Source organism: Bufo gargarizans, chromosome 6 (assembly GCF_014858855.1).
Source record: "Bufo gargarizans isolate SCDJY-AF-19 chromosome 6, ASM1485885v1, whole genome shotgun sequence".
NCBI classification, from domain to species: domain Eukaryota; kingdom Metazoa; phylum Chordata; class Amphibia; order Anura; family Bufonidae; genus Bufo; species Bufo gargarizans.
The window spans coordinates 50,019,618-50,035,004 of NC_058085.1; the positions used below are offsets into that span (position 1 = coordinate 50,019,618).

A 15,387-nucleotide genomic window follows, 5' to 3' on the forward strand; every position below is an offset into this window, starting at 1 on the left:
TTCTGGATCTGCACTTTTCTGCTTGAGAGGAGTGAAGGGATTGTGCTGCTCTAGTCAGACAGCTGAGCGACATGGCAGAAGGAAATGAGATTATTCCAGCGGGGCGTTAGAAGTTGGTTCAGGAAACAGACCGGCTTGTTCAATAACTTGTCTCTTGTCATGTGGGAACCTTCATATGAAAAGACCGCTTGTGTCTTGCACCCACTTGCTGCGACATTGCTTCAGAAGGTCTCCCTCACTGCAGGAATCCACAGGCAAATTAATTTCAGTTTCATCAAAGACAAAAGTAGCTTTGAAATCAATAGGACATTAATCTTGGGTTGTATTTGTCGGCACCGAATGGTTTCTCTTTCGTCTCCATGCTCAGATCTAGGACAATTCAATAAGATAAAGGAACGCTGGGCGCATCCGTCTGCCATATTCCAACATGCTACGAAACACCACTGCGTTATTGATCTTTCTTCGCTATATTCCAGATCGTGGAGATATCCATGAGAGAAGCTGGTTTCGAGTCAAGTGCTCCAGTCCTGTCAATGTCTATTAATCCGGGAGACTTTGATCTCATTCTTTCTCCGATACAGACCTTGAGGACAACAGCTGATCGCCATTTCAAAAGACATTTATCCAAACGAATATTACTTTTCTATATAGGGGGCAACATTTGAAGATTTAGTAGTATATACTTTTTATGCCTGAGGGATATCTGCAATTGACGTTATTGTATTATGTAATGTTATTTCAGTGTTATGTCTTGGCCGTTTATTCCAGCACAGGAGGTAATGGTTGGCAGGAACAGGGTTAACCACCCTGTTTCTCCCCTCTTGGTAGCAGTGGGCTGGTCCTGCTTCCTGCCAAGAGGTGGAGATCCAGTTCAAACTGAGGGAGACAAAGGGAGAAGAAGCACATGTCAGAGCTTCTACGCCAAGAAATCATATCTAATTCTCCTGTGAGAACATCACTCCAGAGAGACCATCAGAATTCAGAACACAGCTTCTAGAAATGACCAGTGTGACAAGATAGCAGAGTGACCAGTGAAAATTAAAGCTTTACAGACACTACGACAGGTGAGGGACTATGGCTCAGACACCCATCACCAGGCCAGACTAACATCAAGCCTGTAACACATTGGACACCGATATCCACAAGTGCCTGCAAGTGCCATCCAACGAGCCACCATACCTCCTCATCTGGTTCCAGAATCTGCACTTTGTGCCTACTACTTCTGGATGTACCACAAGTTATATTTTGCAAGTAAAGAGAGACTTTTATATGTTTACTCCTGGCCTGATTCTTCAAATTGCACTTTCTACTGCACTGATCACCCAGGGAGCAACAGCCTGACCGTGACACAACACCTCAACAGGGACACTACCACTCCCATCCTCTGCACTGGCTCCTCAGGGGCTCACTCCAACAGCACTGGGTTTATCACTCTTATGGCAGAAATGACTATCTGGGGACACATTTTTTTAATGATTGCATTGTACTGTAATCAATTTGAGCAAAAAAATCATTTTTTCAATTGGTCTTTAAAAAAATCTTTATACCCTTTCTCTGTACAACGTTGAGATCCTGTAGTAGCGAGATGTCTGTCAGGCAACTGGGCTGATGGCTTATGTGAAGCCTTATCTCTGATCTCCTGACAGCTCATAAACACTCATTATAACTCAATTGTTATCAAACTGATTTAAATAAATGTTTATAAGCTGATAAGAGTTCAGAGATAAGGACTACACATACAAGGTTGGACTGGCTTACCACAGTATCAGAGGGTCCTCCAGTGGGCCGAGTCTCTGGTCCATAGTGGGGCCTAAAAGTCCAAGAGGAAAAATAATTTATTTTAATCTAAACCTATTAGACTTTATTGATAGTATGGGGTGTTGGGCCCTGAGAATAATTTTTTTATCCTGTGGGTCCAAGGAACCCCAGTCTAACCCTGCATACATTGCCCTCAGATGGCCACTCCACAAAATGGGTCCGCATCTGTTCCGCAATTTTGCGTAACAGGTGCGGACCCATTTATTTTCAATAGGGGCCAGAATGTGCAGTCCGCATCCGCATTTGCGGATCCGCACTTCAGTTCTGCAAAAAAAAGAACAAAAAAAGCATTTTCTATGAGAGTGTCGGCAATGTGCGGTGAGGGTCCAGCACCCGACAACCCTTCCAATCAGCTGTTTGAAGGGAGTGCCACAGCCTTTCCCTAGGTCAGTGACATCACAATCATGGGTCCCGTGTCCTAGGCGCAGATCAACCCCATTCATGTGAATGGAGCTGAGCTGCAATACCAAGCACAGCCACTATCCAATGGATGGCGCTGTGCTTGGTAATCTGCGGCATCTAGCAGTGAGCCTGGTAATGTCACGGGCACTAATGGGCGGGCTAGCCTGTAAAACGGCTAAAGCCTGCCCATCAGAGACGGTGACGTCACCAGGCTCACTGCTAGGTAGAAGCCTCCGCCTAGCCGTATAAAAAAATAAAAACAAACAGCCCTTGGCTGCGCAATACATCCGGGGGTCCGGAGAGGTGAAGATGGGGATATGTCCGGGTTCAGCTCTGAACCCGGACAACCCCTTTAAGCAAAGCATACAGTTCAATATACTGTCTGCTACATCAACAATAGTCTAAAGAGAAGTGCTGTCCGGGATTAGAAAAACATGGCTACTTTCTTTCAAAAACAGCGCCATGACCGTTTATTGGTTGTGCATGGTATTGTATCTCATGGGACTGAGCTGCAATACCACATTCAACCTGTGGACAGGTTTGGCGCTGTTTTTGGAAAAAAGCGGATTTTTTTTTTCCAGTTCCTTTAAATGCACATAGAAATCTACATCTAATAAATGGCAGAGAAGGGAGCAGGCCGGGTCTCGGAGTACTTCTGATCTTCGTGATCAGCAACAGTTTTCTCATATCAGCCTTCCTTCAATGCATTCAGTCATGTATACATACATCGAGGTCAACTAAGGATTTCATTTACTGATGTTACTTGTGAAATATAATAGCTGAAGTCTGTAAAAAGCATCCCTGTGATAGAGGTGCTGTCTGTGAAATCTCGCCGTGATCCATGACATCTCATTATACTATGAACAGCTGTCTGTGAAATTTCCCTGTACACCGCCCAAACTCTGCAGTCTTCAGCGCGGCTAACATCACGTATGATTGCCATTTTTTTTTTTTCAACACCCACTCAACAAGAAAATATTCATGTTTGTAAAAAATTAGATAAAAAAAAAAAATAATGTTTGCTTTTACTCCCCAGAGACAGCGCCACTCCTGTCCATGGGCTGAACGTGTTATTGCAAGTCAATAAGGCTGTGCTGCAATACTAGCCACAGCCCATCTGCAGGAGTGGCACTGCTTCTGGAAAATATCCTTTTAAAGGGGTTTTCTGGGAGTTTGAGACTGTATTGATGTATCACCGTCGATCAGCTGTTGGAAGAGATGTCACATTTATTGGTCACATGGCCTAGGTGCAGCTCAGTCCCGTTCAAGTGAATGGGGCTGAAGCTGCAATACCAAGCACAGCCACTATAAAATAGACGGCACTGTGCTTGGCATGATGAGAGGAGAGTGCTGAGCTCCGCCTCTTCAAACAGCTGATTGGAAAGTCTACTGGGTGTTAGATCCCTGCCGATCTGATACCGATGACCTGTCCTGGGGATAGGTCATCAAATTCGAGAAAAATCCCTTAGTTATTTCCAATAGTTTGGCACTTGCATAACCATCATGCCTAGACTAGAGACGTGCCATTAGTCCAAGCAATATGACTATAGCATGAGAATAACCTAGGTGACCCCAGGTCATTCTCACACTCCATTAAAGCAATACAACAATAGCATGAGAATGACCTAGGTGACCCCAGGTCATGTTCACACTCCATCCAAGCAATATGACAATAGCATGAGAATAACCTAGGTGACCTCAGGTCATTCTCACACTCCATTAAAGCAATACGACAATAGCATGAGAATGACCTAGGTGACCCCAGGCCATTCTCACACTCCATTAAAGCAATACGACAATAGCATGAGAATGACCTAGGTGACCCCAGGTCATGCTCACACTCCATTCAAGCAATATGACTATAGCATGAGAATAACCTAGGTCAGTGTTCCTCAACTCCAGTCCTCAGGGCCCACCTACCGGTCAGGTTTTTAGGTTTTCCTACTATTTAGTATGTGATATAATTAGTGTCAATGCCTTAGGACTTACCACAGGTGTTCATTCTGTGGGGTATTCTGAAATCCTGACTGGTAGGTGGGCCCTGAGGACTGGAGTTGGGGAACTGTGACCTAGGTGACCTCAGGTCACTCTTACACTCCATCCAAGCAATCCGACAATAGCATGCGAATAAACTTGGTGACCTCAGCTCATTCTCACACTCCATCCAAGCAATACGACAAAAGCCTGAGAATAACTTAGGTGACCCCAGGTCATTCTCACACTCCAGTTTCTACTCTTTATTCTTTTGAGCTCACTGTGGGCCTATCATGTCAGATCACACGAGAAAGGACATCAATATCAGTGGGGGTCCAACTCTTGGGACCGTAGTCAATACGATGCTTGAAGGGGCTGCAGATCTCATACAGTGCTACAGCTTCTTCTCTGTGTCAAGGCACGCCACCTATGGGATGAAGCTGTAATTAACCTGCACCACTGCTACTGTGCAGGACTGCTGCACTCACAGGAGGTGACTGGCCCCTCCAAACAGCTGATCGGAGGCAGTTCTAAGATTGATTAATTATAAAAAGGATGGGCCATCGGTGTTGTGAAGCTGGAATACCTATTTAACCTTATAAATGACCAAAGAGAATGACATGACCACTGATTGCTCATGCACGTACATTAGAAAAACATGGCTGCTTTCTTTCAAAAACGGCACCACACCTGTTTGTTTGTGGTATTGCAGCTCAGCCCCATTCACTTCCCTTCGATCCATGGACACGTGTGGAGCTGCTTCAAGAAGAAAGCCATTAGCCCTTTTACTTGTCCATTAGCCCTTTTACTTGGAGGAGACTTCTGGTGCAACTTCTCCTGGCAATTATCATGAGATGGGGCTTCAAAGCTACAATTATGCTCTCCACTGAAGTCCATCATTGTGCTTTCATTTAAAATAAAATTTCATCGCTGTGATGTTGCTGACCATAAAGCTCTACATCCACTACAGAAAAATCCTCTAGACTGTTGCCATTACACAGTCAAGTCTCATTATTCTGACCACTTGTCATTTTCAACGTTGGCAGCATGTAGCTGATGAAGGCAGTCACGTGCACTGATTGTGCTGAGTGGGCTCGGTGGGTATATAAAGTGTGTGGTAGTCTGTCTGCACACATATCCCTCGTTATGGTCATGGGTAAAAGGAGAGTTGTAAAAACTGATGATTATTGGCTTTCGGGCTAAGGGTGGCGGTACTGTTCTCGTGCTGCTGTGGTGAAAGTGTATGGTGAGTGAACAAATGGCATCATTGTAAATAAGCACTGTGGTAACTGGAGTACCACGTGTCATTGATGTGAGAGGTGAACGTCGGCTACGAAGGTGGGCGAGGGCGGACTGACACGCTACAGAGCAACTCACCATCAAAATGAACCAGACATGTCTCTAATACAACAGTTCAGTGAACCCTACTGTGTATGGGGCTCCGGAGCAGACAGACGGTCACTGCACCTCTACTAATGAAATTGCACTGGCTGAAAAAACGCTGATTTTCACAGCAGTATTGAAATTAAACCTCCACTGATTTGCAGAGGGTTGTCTTCTCCAATAAGTCACATTTTCTGCTTCATGGAAAGGATGGCCCCTGGCGTGTCAGGCGAGGAACATCAGAAAACAAACACCCTGCAACCATTGCTGGAAGAACACAAGATGTGGTGGCAGTGTTATGGTCTAGGGAAGGTTTTGGTGGCATTCTCTGGACCACTCATCCATGTGGAAGGCACTCTCCACTGATTTTGGTATGAATCCATGCTTGCAGATTAAGTACACCCCTACATGCTGATTGCCTTCCCTGTAGCAGATGAGATCTTACAACAAGCCAACGCGACATGTCACATGACTAGAAATGTCCAACATTGGTTGGAAGAGCATGACCAAGACTTCCCAGTACTACCCTGACCCCTAATTCCCCAGGCTTTTCCAACCCAATTGATCATCTGTGGGACCACCTCGTATTTGCTCTATGGATCCCCCCCCACACTCCCTCCAGCAGCTGTGGGATGCAAAGCAGTCAGCATGGCTCCAGATTCCTGTGACAACCTACTAGGACTTTATCGAGTCCCCCCCCAGCCCAGCTAGCTGCTGTGCGTGCTGCACACGGCGGTTACTCTGGTTATAAGCTGGTGGTGCTCATTATAATGGGACTCGACTGTATATCTTCAGAATTAGCCTTGACCAAATGATGTCAACATGTCATGTGCAGCAAATACAATGCACTTTATATTCCAAGCTTTGCGGGGCATTTTTTATCCTCCAGAAAGTCGATATAATTCAGCTTGTCACACGGAGTGACGTGTGTTAAGACGAAGGTGACAGACGTTAGCATTAATACTTGTAATTTGTTGAGGCATATGTGTTTTTTTTGCAGCATGCACTTCCCCCGGAGAATGCCATTACAAAGCCATTACAAATATGAGGTCAATTACAAGCATGTGGATGCCTGTGTAACAATGTACGTTATACAGAGACAAGCGGCCGCGCATATCAGCTCACAATATTCTCGAAATGAACGCGAGGGATCAAAGGTCTAAACAGAGAAAATGCCTGTGAAAACAATACCAAATATTACAGTCATCTGTCATACAGGAGGCAATTATAATCTGTTTACCATGCTAACGAATGGATTTCGGAATCCTAAACTGATTCAGAAAGTGATCATAACTGGTAGTAAGTGCAGGTGGTCCAGGTCTAGAAGCGAGGAGGAACCAGAATGGATTTCGGAATCCTAAACTGATTCAGAAAGTGATCATAACTGGTAGTAAGTGCAGGTGGTCCAGGTCTAGAAGCGAGGAGGAACCAGAAGAGTGTGGGTAAGACTGTAGTTAAATGAGGGCACCTACTTTGTGACGGTGGTATAAAGTGAAGCTTCTGGCCCAATGCAACTTTTGCAATAGAGCCCACATCTTACCACTTGGCATTTAGTCACCATGACTTGGGTGCACCTGCTACCTCTGCACCCCCAAGCTTTACCCTTGGGTGGTGGGGGTTTCTCATCTTGACCTGGTATGTGGTGGCCAGACTTCTACAGGTAGTTTTGCAATGGTCAAGGAGCTACCTTTTTACTTGTTAGTGTTCAATGAATGGGCAGGTGTTGGCAAGAGGCCAACTTGAACACGTCTCAGGGGCCACTGAGCTTAGAAGGGGCCCATAGTGACCTGAATGAACATACTCTATGCTTGTCAAGTTGAGAATGGGGTACACAGGTGGGCCACTGTAACTCCTTCACCAAAGTACGTCTTCAGGATATTATAAGATGTGTACAATTCTACCACTGGCGCTAAAGCAATTCGGCAGGCTGTTCCGGCAATGGGCTTGGTCGTTGAATGGCAGTATCTGGCTAGGCCAGATCTGTATAACTGCAGAGGAACAGCCTGACAGATTGCATTGGTGAAATCGTGAAAGCATGAATGTGGTAGGTCTGAACCTGCCCTTACTACACCGACCCTAACACACCAAGGTACTGCCATACATAGCTAGTGTTGCAGTCACATAGTGGTATTTATATTTGAAGAATGTAGCACAGACCTGTATTCCAGTGAAAATTTGGTGAGCTCTTTGTGGTCATGAAGCCACTTAAATTCGAGAGGCCAGCTCCCCTCCGCCATGCAGGTAAGCACAAGGCGATTCCCCTCCAGGTGGACTTGACTTCGTACCGGCTCGGTCTTGAAGTATGGAGGGACATCATCTAAAACAGTAAAGAAATATGTTAATGCATGAGATCAAGAGAAAAGACATTGTAAAGTTCACAGATCTCCGACACGACGACCAGGTTTATAGATTTTGCGGAAGACAAGCTGTTCACTTGCCTATATGGATGTCTCATCATTAATACATGCAGCACTGAGAAGAACGAGAAGATGGGAAATAGGTGAGAAATGTTCAAATATATTAATCCGGCAATGTACACACAGAAAGGATATTTCACGGCCTGCAGAAGGTGGAACAAAAGGTCACAGGAAAGGGCAAATAGAAATGAAAGCTTGTAGAACATCACAGAATGGCACACGCGCGCGTAGAGAGGCCGGGTGCCGAGCCGCGCATCTCGTTAGACGACTAAACCAAGGACATAAAAGGCGATAAGCAACACAAAACGCCGAGGCTGGGACTACAGGAATGACTTCTGGGATGCCACGGTGATGGGAGATCGTATCCGCCACATATACTACGGCCAACAACAAACAGCGCCAAAATGTATCGGAACGGGGTGACGTGCAAAGTGTCCCCTTCCTTGGTGAACTGCTTCCCAAACTTTTCTCTAAAAGTCTTCTTTACCCAAAGCAGGTAAAACACTAAGGCCCCTTTCACACAGGGGAGTTTTCCGTGCGGGTGCGATGCGTGCGGTGAACGCATTGCACCCGCACTGAATCCTGACCCATTCATTTCTATGGGGCTGTGCACATGAGCGTTGATTTTCATGCATCACTTGTGCGTTGAGTGAAAATCGCAGCATGCTCTATATTGTGCGATTTTCACGTGACGCAGGCCCCATAGAAGTGAATGGGGTGCGTGAAAATCGCAAGCATCCGCAAGCAAGTGTGGATGCGGTGCGATTTTTACGCATGGTTGCTAGATGACAGTCTATTCACTGTATTATTTTCCCTTATAACATGGTTATAAGGGAAAATAATAGCATTCTGAATACAGAATGCATAGTAAAACAGCGCTAGAGGGGTTAAAAAAAAATTAAAAAAAATGTACCTCACCTTAGTCCACTTGATCGCGAAGCCCGGCATCTCCTTGTGTCTCCTTTGTTGAATAGGACCTGTGGGGAGCATTAAATACAGGTAAAGGACCTTTGATGATGTCACTCCGGTCATCACATGGTACGTCACATGATCTTTTACCATGGTGATTCACCATGGTAAAAGACCATGTGGTGACCGGAGTGACGTCATCAAAGGTCCTTTACCTCTATTTAATGCTCCCCACAGGTCCTATTCAACAAAGGAGACACAAGGAGATGCCGGTCTTCGCGATCAAGTGGACTAAAAATGTTTTAATTTTTTTAAAAAAAATTTAACCCCTCTAGCGCTGTTTTACTATGCATTCTGTATTCAGAATGCTATTATTTTCCCTTATAACCATGTTATAAGGGAAAATAATACAATCTTCAGAACATCAATCCCAGACCCGAACTTCTGTGAAGAAGTTCGGGTTTGGGTACCAAACATGCGCGATTTTTCTCACGCGAGTGCAACGCATGACAATGTTTTGCACTCGCGCGGAAAAATTGCGCATTTTCCCGCAACGCACCCGCCTCTTATCCGGGCAAAAAAACTGACGCCCGTGTGAAAGAGGCCTAAGGCCTCACACGAGCGTGACGGATTAGATCCGGATGCGTTCAGGATGCGTTTAGTGAAACTCGCACCATTTTGCAAGCAACTCCAGTCAGTTTTGTCTGCGATTGCGTTCAGTTGTTCAGTTTTTTTCCACGCGGGTGCAATGCGTTTTGATGCGTTTTTCACGCGCTTGATAAAAAACCTGAAGGTTTACAAACAACATCTCTTAGCAACCATCAAACCTGAAGGTTTACAAACAACATCTCTTAGCAACCATCAGTGAAAAAGGCATTGCACCCACACTTGCTTGCGGATGCAATGCGTTTTTCACTGAAGCCCCATTTACTTCTATGGGGGCAGGGCTGCGTGAAAATATAGAATATAGAACATGCTGCGATTTTCACTCAACGCAGAACTGATGCGTGAAAAAAAACGCTCATGTACACAGACCCATTGAAATGAATGGGTCAGGATTCAGTGCGGGTGCTGTGTGTTCATGTCACGAATTGCACCCGCGCGGAAAACTCGCTTGTGTGAAAGGGACCTAACTGCACAGAAATATACATACGACAAGTCAAAAGCATAAAAAATAGGAAGCAAACGCTACGCCTGATGGAATGTTCTCAGCTTAAACAAAACTCGGTAAGAATTCACCATGAATATTTCATCGCCCAGGTCCTAGGCGAGGAGGCACTCGGAATATTCCTAAAAAGATATTACTGAATGATTCTTACGTCATTTCAGTAAATTACCATTGGTCATTACTTTGATGTTCATCCTAATAGCAATGCTTCGAGAGACTTTCAAATGTATTTTATTGCACATGGCAATCTTTAAAGTGCACCTTTCCGTTCGGATGGCTTTCCAGGGAAAGCTGTCTTGTACATGAGGAATAGACGCTATGGGGCGGATTGACTGTTAGGGACGTTTTTGCACCGTATCGTTGATGCGGACCCATTCACTTAAATGGGTCTGCAATCTGGAAGGTCTGGTGCGGAATAGAAGCACAGAACCCCATGGAAGAACTACGGAGTGCAAATTGCGGTCCCCAACGCACGTAACGGCCATGTGCATTTCACACTAGCGCTATAAATCTTTGTATTCCGTCATTGCCAGAAGTTTGTAAATCTCCACCCGGCCGAATTAACTATAATAGGGACTAGCGGAGATCTGGCCGCATTCCGGCAAATATGCCGAGAATTGGGCGGGAGAAAAACTTCTGCCCACACTAAGCAGCGCCCTTCCTACAATGACCCTCTCGAGCCGTCTTACCCTTTCTACCTCTTACCTGCGTTATTTGAACCCTTAACTTGCCAAAACACTGAAGAGTTCAAAATCAATCCGGGGTATAGTTTATAGGTAAAGGGACATTTGTTCTATGGGTGAAAAAGTCAATGATCACGCCTACAAATGCAGCAGTGCTGAATGCGTGATTGAATTTTTGCGGGTCCAAATTGACAAGAGGTGAGACCAACGAAAGTAGGCAGGGACAACTCAAGTCACCGGGTAAGGGGTCAGCAATACCACAGTGCAGCGCACAATATACCGCCACAGCAGAACCAAGTGCCACAGTGCAGCACAATATACCGCCCCAGCAGAACCAGATACCACAGTGCAGCACAGAATACTGCCCCAGCAGAACCAGATACCACAGTGCAGCACAGAATACTGCCCCAGCAGAACCAGATACCACAGTACAGCACAGAATACTGCCCCAGCAGAACCAAATACCACAGCACAGCACAAAATACTGCCCCAACAGAACCAAATACCACAGTACAGCACAGAATACTGCCCCAGCAGAACCAAATTCCACAGTGCAGCACAGAATACTGCCCCAGCAGAACCAGATACCACAGTACAGCACAGAATACTGCCCCAGCAGAACCAGATACCACAGTGCAGCACAGAATACTGCCCCAGCAGAACCAGATACCACAGTACAGCACAGAATACTGCCCCAGCAGAACCAAATACCACAGTGCAGCACAGAATACTGCCCCAACAGAACCAAATACCACAGTGCAGCACATAATACTGCCCCAGCAGAACCAAATACCACAGTGCAGCACAGAATACTGCCCCAACAGAACCAAATACCACAGTGCAGCACAGAATACCGCCCCAGCAGAACCAAATACCACAGTGCATCACAGAATACTGCCCCAACAGAACCAAATACCACAGTGCAGCACAGAATACTGCCCCAACAGAACCAAATACCACAGTGCAGCACAGAATACTGCCCCAGCAGAACCAAATACCACAGTGCAGCACAGAATACTGCCCCAACAGAACCAAATACCACAGTGCAGCACAGAATACTGCCCCAACAGAACCAAATACCACAGTGCAGCACAGAATACTGCCCCAACAGAACCAAATACCATAGTGCAGCACAGAATACTGCCCCAGCAGAACCAGATACCACAGTGCAGCACAGAATACTGCCCCAACAGAACCAAATACCACAGTGCAGCACAGAATACTGCCCCAGCAGAACCAAATACCACAGTGCAGCACAGAATACTGCCCCAGCAGAACCAGATACCACAGTGCAGCACAGAATACCGCCTCACCAGAACCAGATACCACAGTACAGCACAGAATACTGCCCCAACAGAACCAAATACCACAGTGCAGCACATAATACTGCCCCAGCAGAACCAAATACCACAGTGCAGCACAGAATACTGCCCCAACAGAACCAAATACCACAGTGCAGCACAGAATACCGCCCCAGCAGAACCAAATACCACAGTGCATCACAGAATACTGCCCCAACAGAACCAAATACCACAGTGCAGCACAGAATACTGCCCCAACAGAACCAAATACCACAGTGCAGCACAGAATACTGCCCCAGCAGAACCAAATACCACAGTGCAGCACAGAATACTGCCCCAACAGAACCAAATACCACAGTGCAGCACAGAATACTGCCCCAGCAGAACCAAATACCACAGTGCAGCACAGAATACTGCCCCAGCAGAACCAGATACCACAGTGCAGCACAGAATACTGCCCCAGCAGAACCAGATACCACAGTACAGCACAGAATACCGCCCCAACAGAACCAAATACCACAGTGCAGCACAGAATACTGCCTCAGCAGAACCATATACCACAGTGCATCACAAAATACTGCCCCAGCAGAACCACATACAACAGTGCAGCGCAGAATACTGCCCCAGCAGAACCAAATACCACAGTGCAGCACAGAATACTGCCCCAGCAGAACCAGATACCACAGTGCAGCACAATATACGGCCTCACCAGAACCAGATACCACAGTGCAGCACAGAATACCGCCCCAGCAGAACCAGATACCACAGTGCAGCACAGAATACTGCCCCAGCAGAACCAGATACCACAGTGCAGCTCAGAATACTGCCCCAGCAGAACCAGATACCACAGTGCAGCACAGAATACTGCCCCAGCAGAACCAGATACCACAGTGCAGCACAGAACACCTCCCCAGCAGAACCAGATACCACAGTGCAGCACAGAATACTGCCCCAGCAGAACCAGATCCCACAGTGCAGCACAGAATACTGCCCCAGCAGAACCAAATACCACAGTGCAGCACAGAATACTGCCCAGCAGAACCAGATACCACAGTGCAGCACAGAATACTGCCCCAGCAGAACCAGATACCACAGTGCAGCACCAAATACTGCCCCAGCAGAACCAGATACCACAGTGCAGCACAGACTACTGCCCCAGCAGAACCAGATACCACAGTGCAGCACAGAATACTGCCCCAGCAGAACCAGATACCACAGTACAGCACAGAATACTGCCCCAGCAGAACCAGATACCACAGTACAGCACAGAATACTGCCCCAGCAGAAGCAAATTCCACAGTGCAGCACAGAATACTGCCCCAGCAGAACCAGATACCACAGTACAGCACAGAATACTGCCCCAGCAGAACCAGATACCACAGTGCAGCACAGAATACTGCCCCAGCAGAACCAAATACCACAGTGCAGCACAGAATACTGCCCCAGCAGAACCAAATACCACAGTGCAGCACAATATACGGCCTCACCAGAACCAAATACCACAGTGCAACACAGAATACTGCCCAGCAGAACCAGATACCACAGTGTAGCACAGAATACCGCCCCAGCAGAACCAAATACCACAGTGCAGCACAGAATACTGCCCCAGCAGAACCAGATACCACAGTGCAGCACAGAATACTGCCCCAGCAGAACCAGATACCACAGTGCAGCACAGAACACCTCCCCAGCAGAACCAGATACCACAGTGCAGCACAGAATACTGCCCCAGCAGAACCAGATCCCACAGTGCAGCACAGAATACTGCCCCAGCAGAACCAAATACCACAGTGCAGCACAGAATACTGCCCCAACAGAACCAAATACCACAGTGCAGGACAGAATACCGCCCCAGCAGAACCAAATACCACAGTGCATCACAGAATACTGCCCCAGCAGAACCAGATACCACAGTGCAGCACAGACTACTGCCCCAGCAGAACCAGATACCACAGTGCAGCACAGAATACTGCCCCAGCAGAACCAGATACCACAGTACAGCACAGAATACTGCCCCAGCAGAACCAGATACCACAGTACAGCACAGAATACTGCCCCAGCAGAAGCAAATTCCACAGTGCAGCACAGAATACTGCCCCAGCAGAACCAGATACCACAGTACAGCACAGAATACTGCCCCAGCAGAACCAGATACCACAGTGCAGCACAGAATACTGCCCCAGCAGAACCACATACAACAGTGCAGCGCAGAATACTGCCCCAGCAGAACCAAATACCACAGTGCAGCACAGAATACTGCCCCAGCAGAACCAAATACCACAGTGCAGCGCAGAATACTGCCCCAGCAGAACCAAATACCACAGTGCAACACCGAATACTGCCCAGCAGAACCAGATACCACAGTGTAGCACAGAATACCGCCCCAGCAGAACCAAATACCACAGTGCAGCACAGAATACTGCCCCAGCAGAACCAAATACCACAGTGCAGCACAGAATACTGCCCCAGCAGAACCACATACAACAGTGCAGCGCAGAATACTGCCCCAGCAGAACCAGATACCACAGTACAGCACAGAATACTGCCCCAGCAGAACCAAATACCACAGTGCAGCACAGAATACCGCCCCAGCAGAACCAAATACCACAGTGCAGCACAGAATACTGCCCCAACAGAACCAAATACCACAGTGCAGGACAGAATACCGCCCCAGCAGAACCAAATACCACAGTGCATCACAGAATACTGCCCCAACAGAACCAAATACCACAGTGCAGCACAGAATACTGCCCCAACAGAACCAAATACCACAGTGCAGCACAGAATACTGCCCCAGCAGAACCAAATACCACAGTGCAGCACAGAATACTGCCCCAACAGAACCAAATACCACAGTGCAGCACAGAATACTGCCCCAGCAGAACCAAATACCACAGTGCAGCACAGAATACTGCCCCAACAGAACCAAATACCACAGTGCAGCACAGAATACTGCCTCAGCAGAACCATATACCACAGTGCATCACAAAATACTGCCCCAGCAGAACCACATACAACAGTGCAGCGCAGAATACTGCCCCAGCAGAACCAAATACCACAGTGCAGCACAGAATACTGCCCCAGCAGAACCAGATACCACAGTGCAGCACAATATACGGCCTCACCAGAACCAGATACCACAGTGCAGCACAGAATACCGCCCCAGCAGAACCAGATACCACAGTGCAGCACAGAATACTGCCCCAGCAGAACCAGATACCACAGTGCAGCTCAGAATACTGCCCCAGCAGAACCAGATACCACAGTGCAGCACAGAATACTGCCCCAGCAGAACCAGATACCACAGTGCAGCACAGAACACCTCCCCAGCA

At 47.1% G+C, this 15,387-nt stretch overlaps 1 protein-coding gene across 2 annotated transcripts in view; it reads right to left on the reverse strand.

Moving 5' to 3' along the window:
- Window positions 1-15,387, reverse strand: part of SDK2 (sidekick cell adhesion molecule 2) — a 601,666-nt gene that overhangs the window by 291,135 nt on the left and 295,144 nt on the right. For both annotated transcript variants that reach the window (XM_044299247.1, XM_044299246.1), the window contains exon 2: window positions 7,735-7,894. In XM_044299247.1, the coding sequence (XP_044155182.1) occupies window positions 7,735-7,894 (160 nt within the window). The remainder of the gene's footprint in view (window positions 1-7,734; window positions 7,895-15,387) is intronic.